Source organism: Sciurus vulgaris, assembly GCF_902686455.1.
Source record: "Sciurus vulgaris genome assembly, chromosome: 6".
Taxonomy (NCBI): domain Eukaryota; kingdom Metazoa; phylum Chordata; class Mammalia; order Rodentia; family Sciuridae; genus Sciurus; species Sciurus vulgaris.
Window position 1 is genome coordinate 106,101,356 of NC_136466.1, and position 13,269 is coordinate 106,114,624.

At 30.7% G+C, this 13,269-nt stretch overlaps 1 protein-coding gene across 7 annotated transcripts in view; it reads right to left on the reverse strand.

Annotated features, from left to right (window-relative positions):
* The window catches only part of TENT2 (terminal nucleotidyltransferase 2), a 111,007-nt gene that overhangs the window by 15,609 nt on the left and 82,129 nt on the right, over positions 1 to 13,269 (reverse strand). For all 7 annotated transcript variants that reach the window (XR_013764389.1, XR_013764390.1, XM_079143581.1 and 4 more), the window contains 3 exons: positions 9,670 to 9,746; positions 9,004 to 9,132; positions 466 to 509 (listed from right to left, as the gene is read on the reverse strand). Coding sequence is in view for 5 of the 7 variants with exons in the window: in XM_079143581.1 (XP_078999707.1) it covers positions 466 to 509; positions 9,004 to 9,132; positions 9,670 to 9,746 (250 nt within the window). In the remaining 2 variants the exon portion in view is untranslated. The remainder of the gene's footprint in view (positions 1 to 465; positions 510 to 9,003; positions 9,133 to 9,669; positions 9,747 to 13,269) is intronic.

Sequence of the window (13,269 nt, forward strand, 5' to 3'; positions counted from 1 at the left end):
TGGTGTATTACAAATTAAAGATAAAAAGATTATCAAATTGTTAAACTTCTTAATTTTTTTCCCCAGCTTTTCAAAGTATCAATATGTAGGCTGAAAATTTCTGAGTTACTAACTAAAGAAATGCTATAAAACTATATTTTAAAGTAATATGAAGAAAACGGAAAAAGGCCAATAAGCCTTGATCAACTGAGTACATTTAATCTCCATTAATAATCAAAAGTATCATGCAAAAAAATTCTACCATTAACAACTGACCACATTGCCTACCAGTAATCAATAATCAGTTTTCTGAAAAAGTATATGAAACATTTTAAATGTCTAGTAGCAAATGCCTTCAGTCTATATAAAAAACGTTATCACGTACTTAGCTTTATTTTATTACTTTCATATTTACATTAATACTGCATATAATTCTACATATACTTGACATAATATGTATTATAATAATTTATAAGAAACACTTACTGGGTAAATTTTTTGGAGGGATGGAAGAATTGGTTCAGGTAGGGCTATAAAAAGAAAAAGTTTAAAGCTTCCGTGATTCACATGACTCATTTTACAATGCAATAATTTGTCAGCTGCACCCAGGTAAGAGACTACAAGGGTCTATTGTAAAATTCAACAATTTTCATATATTTCATGAAATTAATCCTGATCCTTAAAAATTTCAATGTAAGATACATCTGTTGACATTTAAGATTTTATTAAAAAACTATACATATTCCTAAGTAAACCCAATGTTCCTTACATGGTTTTAGAATAATCATTTATCAAGAAAGGGACATAAGTCATTTGGCCCAACAGCAAACACATACACAAATAAGCAAGACATGGATGTTCTACAGATACTGAATGGACATTGTTAAGATGGATGTAGCTATCAAAAAATGCAATTTAAGAGTACAGTTCAATGATATTATTAATATCATGACTGAACAATCATGACTTTCCTGTTATTATTCAAATTCCACTAACAATACCAAAACTGAGATCATTTCAGGAAATTATCTGTTGAAAAAAATCAAAACTGAAAAATCTTCAACTTCAGACGTGCTTTTTTTTTGTTTAATAGCTGGAGTTGAACTTTTTCTTTTTTTTAATTTATTTTTATTGCAGAACATGCTTTTTAAAAAAGAATGCCTCAGCAAAAATCAGAAATCTAAATCAGGATTACTCTGCTATCAAATAGATAAAATTTCACACAAAGGAATCTCTATCCTCATTCTACCACTGTATTTGTAATCATTCCTCACCATTCAGTAGTTTTAAATAACTCCATTGCATTAAATGCACTAACAGTAATTTCACATGTTATAATGTAAACGGGGATAATATAAAAGGCAGTATGTCTGATATTCACACATAAGAACTATAAAATATTGAGTATGATAAAATACAAGTATAAAAATTTTTTTATATTTCAAACCAATATAGTATCATGGTAGACTTTGTATATTAAGATTTAGAAATATATATAACTAAATTCAGCAACAATACTTATTTCACTTGTTATTTAGCAAAAACTTTCAAAACACTTCTGGAATAGATTAATGTACAGGTAATCAACCATTATGACCAACTTACATGGTCTCCAACCATAAAGTATTAATTCTCTACTACATGGTACAGAATTAGGATGCTTTATTTAAAATTCCCTTCTGTATCATGCTTCATTCCCAATTTGAAAATTAGAATAAAATATAATTCTGTGATATGGTATATGCAGTAGATGACTAAGAATATTCGGAGGAAAAAAACTCACTCATTACTTACCAAAAATCACTCTTAGGAAGTAAGGATATTTATATGAATGGATTTTTCCTCTCAGAGGCATTCAAACATTTGAAGTTCTAGAAGACCCTCCAAGTAAACTCAAGCTCCAGTCACTTCAATTCTAAACATCTCTGTATTTGTTTAATCCTTTGTAATGGTTTTTAAATAATTTTTGTTATAATATAGAAATCAAGTTGGAAAATCTTACCAGAAATGAGTTCACTTAAAAATCGTAATTCTTCCCCAGTAAATACCCCACAAATTAAAATTACAACAAAAAAAAAAAAAAAAAAAAGAAGAAGAAGAAAAGAACATAGAGAATCTTAAGATAGAAATTTTTTTCCTCCAGATGCAGGAGTTTATTCTTTCACTAATTCAGAAAGATTTAATTTTGCCAAATGCATTGCCAAGTAAGACACAGACACATTGTTCATTAGTTGTTTTCAGTTCATTAGATGGCTGCAGTGCACATAATTTTTGTCACTATATATAAAAGTATTTTTTCATTCCATTAACTATGAACTCAAACTCTATTTGGAAAATGTTTTCATTTATCATTTGATATATTTTGGTGGGCTGTAATAAATGTGACCTTAACACATAAGCTACACTAACTCCTTACCCATGGACAATATCATTCTTTGAATCTATACCAAGTAGTACTGAGTGAGAAAAAAAGCCAATATTTAGTAGGTGCTTACCAAGTCTTAGCTTTCTTTTTCCTTTTCTGAATCAAATCAATCCATTGTTTAAAAAAAAAAAAATGATGTGGATGCTAACACTCAACAAGGTGGTGGGGAGAAGAGAAGTTCGGTGGATCAGACAAAGGGGAATGAAGGAAAGGAGGGGGTACAGGAAATAGTAAAGACCATGGAATGCATCTGACCACAAGATAGAAATTTATCTCACTTTATAACCACATCTAGAATTCCAGGCAAGAAAAATAAATACCAATCACTGGTTAAGAGTCTTCCAATGGACAAAAGAACCTTTAAATCTAAACAATTTAGAAGCTTTTGAAGGCAAGGACATCATTCAGTAATTTTCTTTTCTTACTATCTTGAAGACTTATTAACACTAGTTATTAGAGAAGCAATATTACAGTAATTACTTATTAATACTATCCTGATGGGAGCCTCAAAGCATTTAGTAGTTTTTAAAAATGCTTATCTTACTCCAAAGCAATAAAAAACTCTGGAAAAAAATCTAGATGTATCATCTATTTTGACTTTAAAATTTTGGACTAACTCTGAACTACAGACTAATTCCTGCACTAATGATTCAATCTTCAAATTTTCTCTTCAGTACAAACTAAGACAAAAACAAGCTCATCACAGGGTGCAGTGGCAGGCTCAGCAGGTTGAGATAGGAGGATTTCCAAGCTTAAAGTCAGCCTCAGCAACTCAGCAACACCCTAAACAACTTGGTGACATCCTGTTTCAAAATAAAAAAATAAAGGTCTGGGGATGTACCACCATGGTAAATTATCCCTCGGTTAAATCCCCGGTATCCCCCCCACGCCCCAAAAATGCTCATCATTGCAATTTGTGACCTATAGTTAATGTCTTGAGTACAGCTAATAAGATTTTATTTTGTCTACAGTTTGAATAAGGGGCTTGATGGTCAGGCCTCCCACAACTTCTGACTTTCGCATACTGATTTATTGAAATTTAGCTATTAAAAACAGCAGATCTTCATAACACTAAGTAACTATTAATTATGAAATATAAAAACAATTAAAAATGACTGGCTGAACAGGTCTAATTGGGAACAAGGTAGGCATTCCATGAATATTCATTCTTCTAAGTTCTAAGCAGTTGGATATTTCACCTTTATCATTAATTCTTATCTTAGACTGCCATTAAAATCTCTTCTCATGGTTTTTCCCCCTTGTGCTCTGATCAATCATTTCAATATATGTAGTCCATTACTGACTGTTTGACATTATTCTAGAAACACTTTGGTTTTTCAATTTTCTACACACAGAGGATGTTTCTCTGTTCATGGCAGAAAAAAATATTAAAACATTTAATAAGTTTAGCAAAACTTAAGGTTATTTTCTCCAACTATTTATGTACAGATGAGAACATGAAATCTAGAGAGGTACAATAAATTGACCATAATAAAAATAAGTCTTTGTGGTAAAGTTCAAAACTGTTCCACATTCACCTTGCAGTCTTCTTGTATTCTTTTTCCCTCGAAGTAAGATAATAACTATCAAGAAAGCAACTACCAATCTCAATCACTTTAATTATAGTTGGAGAAGGAACTTAATTTGCCAGTAGAGAGTTACATTAGCTCTGGTAGCTGATGTTCTCTAAGACAGAACCCAGAACTGGCTGACAAAAGAATCTTAAACACCAAACCACTTCAGTAAATGGGAGCATTTTATCAAAATAAAACATGCTTAAACAAAATAGAAAACACCTTTTAGCATGACTTCATTACATTGGAAAAATACAATGTTTGAATTTCAATTTACTTGCAATGCACCTTAATGTGCCTAATGATTAAAGTACATTTTTCTAAAGAAGTCAATCAAAATAAAACTTTTATTGTAAACAATAAGAATGAAGGAACATGGTGCAGACTGTGAAAATTTATGAATTGCTAAATGTTTTAGTCAATCTCCCCCCCTCCCCCCCCCCCCTTCTTTTCAGGTACTGAGGATTGAACACAGGGTCTCTCATGTATGCTAGGCAAGTGCTCCACACTGGGCTATTTCCTCAGTGCTCTTTCTCTCTCTCTCTCTTTGGCTGTTTTTTGCCCCCATTTTATTTTGATACAGGGTCATCCTAAGTTGCTGAGGCTGACCCCAAACTGCAATCCTCCTGCCTTAGCCTTCCAAGTACATGGGGCTATATTTATGTCCACCACACCTGGCTAATTATATCACTACTAAACTAAACCATGAATAGACATTAGGTGAGGGTATGTGACTGTTATATTATTCTTTATGTTACATATATTTATGAGAAATTCTTTTATCTATTCAGTTTTTGGTAAAAGCAAAGTATAATACACAAAGCTAATAAAAATAGAAATAGGTTTCAGATTGAATATAAAATTGAACTAAATGATTAGTGATGAATGAGTATCTAAACAGACACCATTAATAATTCAATCCTTTTAAAGAAGCAAATCAATCATCAAGCCAATATACAGCCTAAACAATAATAAAAATAAATTTATTATGATTAACTGTAACTTTTTAACAATGAAGAGAAAGTTTATTAACACTTTCTGATGACTCATTCCTAAGCCATGGCCCATTTACACTATTTAAGTCTCTCAATAACTAAAAAAATTTTATTTTATTCCATTTGATTTAATATTTAGAAAATATACTACCTTATTTAATATTTAGTACAGAACATCTTACAAGTATAGTAAAATATAAAATGAATCCACCTGTTCATAAACGACCAATAAAATTTTGGCACACAACCTTTTCAGTACTTATATACATATGATTACATACACAAACACCAATAGTTAACTATTTTTTTAAACAAAATTGATGTTAAGACAGGATATCAAGAGTATTTTATTATATCATTATGTATCTTTAAAACACAATTTCTAGTGCTACATGTTCATTTCAGGATATGTCATCTGTTTAATATTCCCCTATCTTAAAATCTCACATTATTTCTAATCTTTTATTACAACAAACACTATTAAAACAACAGGGATATTATATATCCCTGATTATCAGCTAGGGAATAAATTCCTAGATATAGAACCATTGAATCAAAGGATATGAACATAATACTGCTACAAAACTGCTGTCTTAGAAGGGGACATACCAAATTGATACTCTCACTGTAAGCATGAGTATGAATCCCATACTGTCACTTTTTAAAACTGTCAATTTAAGGATTTTAACCCCACATCTATAATACATGTTATAAATATTTTGCAACTAAAGTTTTGATTAAAAAGTAGGAATAGGGCTGGTGCTGTAGCTCAGTGGTAAAGCACTTGCCTAGCCAAGGTGAGGTCCTGAATTTGATCCTTAACACCACATAAAAATAAATATATAAAATAAAGGTTAAATTCTTTAAAAAAAAAGTAGGTTATATTCTGTCAAGAATCTAAAATGGCATATTCATGCTAAGAGCATACATATACTTTGATGAACAAGGAATTATAAAGGCTGACATCTAATAAAAATTAAGATTAACATAAATACTTTGGTCAAACAAGGGCACCCTATCTTCAGACAAAGGTAAAAGAGAGACATACACAAAGGTATAATCAAGATTTTCTTTAGAACCAGTGATAAGTCTACTCCAATTGGGATAAATATGAAAAAAAAAATGACCCCAGAATTAACCACCAGAGAGAAGATTCCTGAACTATGATAAACTGAAAAAATTAAAAATGTGTCAGAGTGAAAAGGAGGTAACAATTATACCATTTTGAGATGGTCCCTACATTTTTCTGAGATTCTATCCATCTTACTTTTTTGGTGTTTAATATGCACCATTTTTTTTTTTTAATCAAGTCATGGTAGCAGGCAGTAGCACTTTTTTGGTTCTGATAATTAACATGAAAAAATAAAAATAAAAAGGATGTGTTCATTTTTTTATTTTACTATTCTTTGAAATCTAAAAGTCTGGAAATAATGTCATAATGTCCAATGCACAGGTAAGAGAAAAAAAGTAAAGAGGGGCTGGGATTGTAGCTCATTACACTATTTCATTTGTCAAAAATTTGAAATTAACAGACCTGAACTTGGCATTTAATATTTGGATAGATAAAATTTTGAAACCCTGACAAAGAAAGTTAGAAAAAATAAAACAAATATTAACGATAACAATATTTGGGTGTGGTATGGTTAATTTGTTTTTTTTCATATTAATATATTTTTAAGATTTTCTATGATCTGTATATGTGATTTATTCAAACTTAATTTCAAAATATAAAATAGAGGCTGGGGTGTGGTTCAGTGGTAGAGCGCTTGCCTAGCATGTGTGAGGCACTGGGTTCAAGTCACAGCATCATATAAATAAATGAATAAAATAAAGGTCTATCAACATCTAAAAAAATTTAAAATATACATATAATTTTACTACATTAAATTATAACTATTATTGTAAACATTAATTCTAACAAAAGGACAAATTAAATATAAGAATGGGAATTTCATTCATGCTCTTACCAATCAAAATGCTGAGGCTGAATAACTGATTAAACTGCAAATAACTTCATTCAATTATTCATTGCAAATATATAATTGCTTATGTTGGGCCATAACTTTAGAAATAATGTCTAAAAACCCATCGCACCCTTGAACTTCCCTCATTCCCTACCTAAATAATAGTGTCCCAGAAATTTACAAAACTGTACTCTCCAGCACTGATGATTTCTGATCCACATATCAAGAATTTTCCCATTTTTCAACATCCTCAGTACAGAAACACTGCCATAAGAGCACCAATTATCTCAGTTTTCCAAGCCCTGATTTTTACTACCTTTGACAAAATTTCTATTAACTACTTTCTCTGTCTCAGAACCTAAATATAAAAAGCACCAAACAATGCAATAAAAGGATATTTTGAAATTGGTTTTCTTAAAAACCCAGCATTGCAATAATGATTTTTTTAGAGAATACATTTTATACTGATGGTGATCTGTCAGCAGCTCAATTCATACAACAGCAATAAGAATCTATCAAATCTATTTTATTAATAACCTATCAGCTGTAACAGTTCTTAATAATTCATGTTTTGGTAGGTAACAACTATTAAAATGTCAATTTTTACATATAGAGAATGTAAACCCCATGAAGAAAATGACTGGTTTTCTATTTTGTTCACTGCTATATTTCCAGATCCTAGTGTAATGCCTAGAGCATTTACTTAGTAGGTACTCGCACAAATAATTATGAAATGAATGAATGAGTCTGATTTTTTTCCTCTTAGTATAATCTTCAGAAACCAAGATTCTAAACTGTGAAAATATCAAATATCAACCTTTGCATCCTAGTAAATTACCTTTTGCCACATTAGCTTCAAGTCTTTCACTCAACCTCATCTCCAGATATTTCATATATTCAACAGGTAGTGAGTCATTAATTAAACATTTCAGACCCTTGGTTTTTTGCGTGTTTTTCTGACAAAACATTTTTATGTATTCAAGGTGTACAACATGTTTTGATACACACGGTAAAATGTCTGCCACAATCAATCTAATTAAAATATCCGTCACTTCACAAAATTTCCTTTCTGTTTGAAAATATTTAAGATCCACTTTTTAGTAAATTTCAAATATACATCACTCACTATGCCATACATTAGGTCTCCAGAATTATTTATCTTATAATTGCAAGTTTGTACCCTTTACCAACATCTCCCCACTTCCCCCAAACCTCAACACCTAAACAATTTTTTAATCATTTCATCCCGTGTTTCTATGTGTTCCACTTTTCATGTTTTTTCCCCCAGACCCTTGGTTTTAACTACAAATCTTTAGTTTCCCTTTAACATCTCTTAGTATCCAACTGAACAGAATGTGTAAAAAAGTTTATTTCTTAAGACTGCACATACACAAAAGGTTACTAAATATGAAAGTTAAGGTTCCAATCAGATCTTATCAATCTGTTCTATACTTGCAGGAAACTCTCAATACTATAAGAATTTTTGCACCTATTTTACAAATAGACACAAACTACAAGAGACCATTTATTACTATTTGCCATTTTGCATATGACAGAAGTATGGTTTTTACCAGAATAGCTTCATAAACAACGGCCAACTGGACTGAACTAAAACCTGGCAGGCAATCTGGCACAAGATCCTGCAATGATAAAATCTTTTGGGGAATGCAGACTAAATGCCTCTTTGACCAACAAGAAAATTATTTCATTTGTTTCAGATAAAATTTTTAAAAACACGATGAATGGTGCTTGAGCTTATTTTTATAGGCCTTCTGAACATCTGTCTGCCTCAAAATAATAGGTTCACAATATGGTGAAAGTTCTTTGAATACAAAAGTGGACACAGAAAAACTGTCAAAAAATAAAACACAGTGAAACCTTATGTTTTCCAGGGAATACCTCTTCTTAAACATTAATACAAAGCAACAAAATAGAAAACAGTTTTGTAGACTTTAGAATGAACTTTTTAGTATAATGCTATTTGTAGATAAAGTCAACAGGAAAGACATGGTAATGAAGTTTAACTGCATTTCAGTTTTAAGTTGGAAAACCCCTCTAATACTTACTTTGTAAATAGTGCAAAACCATCAATACAAGACTATAGCTGCTCAAAGTACCACGACTGGCATCATTTATCTCATGATGACTTGCCCACTTCTTAATGACCAGCACTAGTGGACGAACTCGATTTTCAACTGCAAGTAAAATTAAAACTTAAAAATGTAAGAAGATATTATTGTTTCTTTGAAAATTTACATATTTTCCCAACTCCATGCCAATAAAAAAGCAATACTTCCCTGTATATTAAATGCTGTGTTCACTATAAATGTGTGACTTACTTCTAAACTCACCTTATTTACCTTTTAAAAATATCATTTATTAAAATGCATTTGAGAGGCTGGGGCTGTAGCTCAGTGGCAGAACACTTCCCTAGCCCATGTAAGACACTGGGTTCGATCCTTAGCACCACATAAAAAAATAAATAAATAAAATAAAGGCATGCTGTCCATCTACAACTACAAAAAAATTGTTTTAATGTATTTGATTATATAATTCTGGTAGTAAATGATTTTAATGTAGCAACCTATTTTGCAAATAATAAGACACATCACACCTAAACACAACTAAAGTGGTATTGCTATACATCTTAAAAATAAACATCTTTGAAAAGGAATAAAGAATGAAGGAAAAATACAACTTGATAATTATTTAGAAATAAACCAAAAACTTACGGTAGGCATAAGTTCTGAGAAGGAATGTGTTCCTTATCCCAACAACATTGTTTACATTCAAGTCAAACTCCACACAACTGTTCAAAACCAAAAAACAAAAAATTCAATTCAAGCCAAAAACCTCCCTCCCTAGCAATTAAACTGATGTCAACCCATCTAATGATGCAAAAAGCATGGGTTGAAAAGCCTCAGATCTGTTTTTAAAATGTGGCACTAAAGAAATAAGAAAAAATACATACTCAGGATAATTTTAATGTGATTTGGTGTTATTAAAAATATAAACTGGGATTATTATTCAAAGTTCCACAACATATTGATGAAGCTTCAATTACCACAAAAAGAAATTTTTAAATCTTAAAATCTTTCCAGAGGAGCAAAATTACGTAAACAAAACCATTTCTGGGCAAGCTATCCCATCAAGTCATAGGCTCTCAAGTAATGGAGAACTACAGTATTATATACTTTAAAACAACAGGAGAAAGTCAAATAAAATGAAAGTGAAAAAATTAAGGAATAAAGGCTCACATTACATATTATATTCCCTCTAAAAAGGATGGTAAACTATGTCAAATGTAACTCCTGATACCTGGGAATAGCTATAATACTAAAACAAGTGAAGAGTTACTTCTTTGAAAGCAAAATATCATTCAATATACACTTAGAAAACACGGCAATAATGACAGAATCTATAATAATGATGGCATCCACAAGCAAGAAAGGATTAGTTTATATAAGTCACCTCTGCTTATATCCACATAAGATTCAATTTCTTCTAAATTCTTCTGTAGAATACTGTCAAAATGAATAAAAATCCTTTCTATAGCTTTTAATTATAAAATTTGAAATTTACCATTTCAGTTTTTCTTGGTTTGGAAAGCCAAAGCAATCTCATAATCTTTCCATTATCCCTGCCTATTAATAAAAATGGATAGGGGTATTAACACTTCAAACATATTATCTGACTTTGGGGAACTTATGGTAACAAGAGAGTTACTTTCTTTAGTTATCCTTGTGTAAGTATGCTGCTTCTAACACTTAAGCCAGTTTGTGCTTCCTCCACATAACTCAAAAGAGATGAAAAACCACTTAGGTAGAAACTAGTCAGCAATTAAAAACTTTTCCAAGGGAGTGGAAATGTAGCTCAGTAATAGAATGCTTGCCTAGCATGCACTGGGTTCAATCCCCAGCACCAGATGAGGAAAAAAAAAAAGCTTTTCCAAAAATATGAATTCAGAGTTTAAAAACTATTCACAGCACTTGCCTCAAATACTACTTCTAAAAATACTAAGTAACCCTAAATACGGAAAGACTTTTATGCACAAAATGCTATTTACAGTAGGTAAAAATTAGAACAAACCAAATGTTCAAACATAGGGGAATGGTTAAGTAAATGACTATTTACTCAATAAAATACTATAAAGCCATTAAAAATGATGCTACCAAAAATATTTAATGACAAACAAATATTCATGTATATGTTTAATATAATAGATCTCAATCTTGCTTTTTAAAAGCTTATACATGCATATAGAAAAGAGATTGAAAGGCTATACCAAAATATTAATATCTGTTATCTTTGAGTATCAGAAGTAGAGGGTTTTTTTTTTTTATTGTAAACAATGGGATACATGTTGTTTCTCTGTTTGTACATGGAGTAAAGGCATACCATTTGTGTAATCATAAATTTACATAGGGTAATGTTGTTTGATTCATTCTGTTATTTTTTCCCTTCCCCCCCCCCCCCCCCCCTCTTTTCCCTCATACAGTCCTTATCTCCTTCCTTCCTCTTCTTGCCCCCCTCCCACCCCCCATTATGTGTCATCATCCACTTATCAGTGAGTGTTTGTTTTTCGTTTTATGGTAAATATAAAAAAATTGTAAAATGGTGGGCATAGAGAACACTTTTAAAAGTTTGTATAATAATCTTAAATAAAAAGAATTAAATTGTTTATGTAATTATAATACAATTATACCTTATTTTAGTTTATTATAATTAGCTAGTTTTTTACTTAGGTTATCTCTATATATTTCACAACTTTTAAAATTGCTAACACTTTCACTTGATAGAAAGTCAATAAATATTTATATACTGGATGGATGTTTAAATTAGTGGAGGGAAGGCCTTTGAGCCAGGTATTATCATTTGTTTAAATTTGAGCCAAAATTCCCATTAGGTCTGAGAATGTGGCTCAGTTGTAGAATGTTTGTGGCAAGCTTGAGGCTGGCTTTTGATCCTCAGCACTACAATAATTGATACAATAAATCAATTCTTGAATTCACAAGTTATGTTCTATAAAATTGATACAAAGGTTAAATAATCAAATACTGATCCATTACTTCTGGGGAAAATACAGGGTTAAACTTTGCCAGCTTGATAATATATATAATAACATCAATACATAACCTTGACATATTGTGTTTCTGTTTAAAGACACTGAATTAACATACATTGTTGATTTATCAACAGTGAACTCAACAGGATGTACAAAGTCCTTGGTTCAATCCCCTACTCCTCAAAACAATAAAAAAGAAAGAAAAAAAATTTGTCCAGGAAAAATAAATTTGGTGTATATCTAACATGTTTTCTCTCTTGAGCATATCACAGCCTTCTTCCACTTAGGAATACAAGCTAGTACACTCTGGTACCTGAGAGCACACTAAACAGTGAAAAAAATAAAAATGTGAAAAATCTGGTATGAAGTAGACTGTGAGGACCTCTGTTTGAAGTATGAAAAGTGAAAAAAGAAGGCAGAGTGCCACCTTATTCAATCTCAGTTGGGAACATGAATATTAGGATATGAAAAATTTTACCATTCTGTGCATGTCCTCAAATGACCACTAAAGTAAAAGAACACTGATGTAGAGGAATACAAATAAACTTGATCAAGTAGGCAAATTCTTACATGAAGAATCCACAGAAAGCTCAACTCTGTATATGTGTATGCTTGTCTGTATCTATAATTTTAGTATTACATTTGCAAAACTGGGCTTGAAAAACCTGATTTGACACAATTCTATTTTCAGAAAACAACAAATCTTTTTAGTTAATCAAGTAATAAACACCTAACCACTGATATTTTACATTCAGATATTATATTAAAGATTCTAATCCAACATTCTTAAGGAATTCAGATCCCAGGCTGAAAAAATATATAGGAAAAAAATAAATTTTTAAATGGAGTAAGTACATTTTGCTGTTTTTCTTTTATGTTTACTATTCTAGGTTATTATATCTTTCATTAAAATGAAACATAACCTGTTTAATGATAAATATATTTATAACAAACTGGTATATGTGAACATCAGATTTTATCAATTAAGATTATGTTCTGGAGAATGAAGTACATTTCCCAAAGGTAAGAGATCTTTTAAAATCCATATATAAAGTGTGTATATTCTTTAAATTAGATAGTCTCAAATACTCAAATATCAAGCAGAATAAGTATAGTTAAGCATGAGGAAGATTACTGAGACTATTTTAAAAAATTATTTCAAAAACCAACCAATTTTTAAAAGATGATGAAGACAACCTGCTGTGGTACAATATACATTCTTAGCTATATAAATTACATGAATATTTAAAAATAATCTAAATCAACT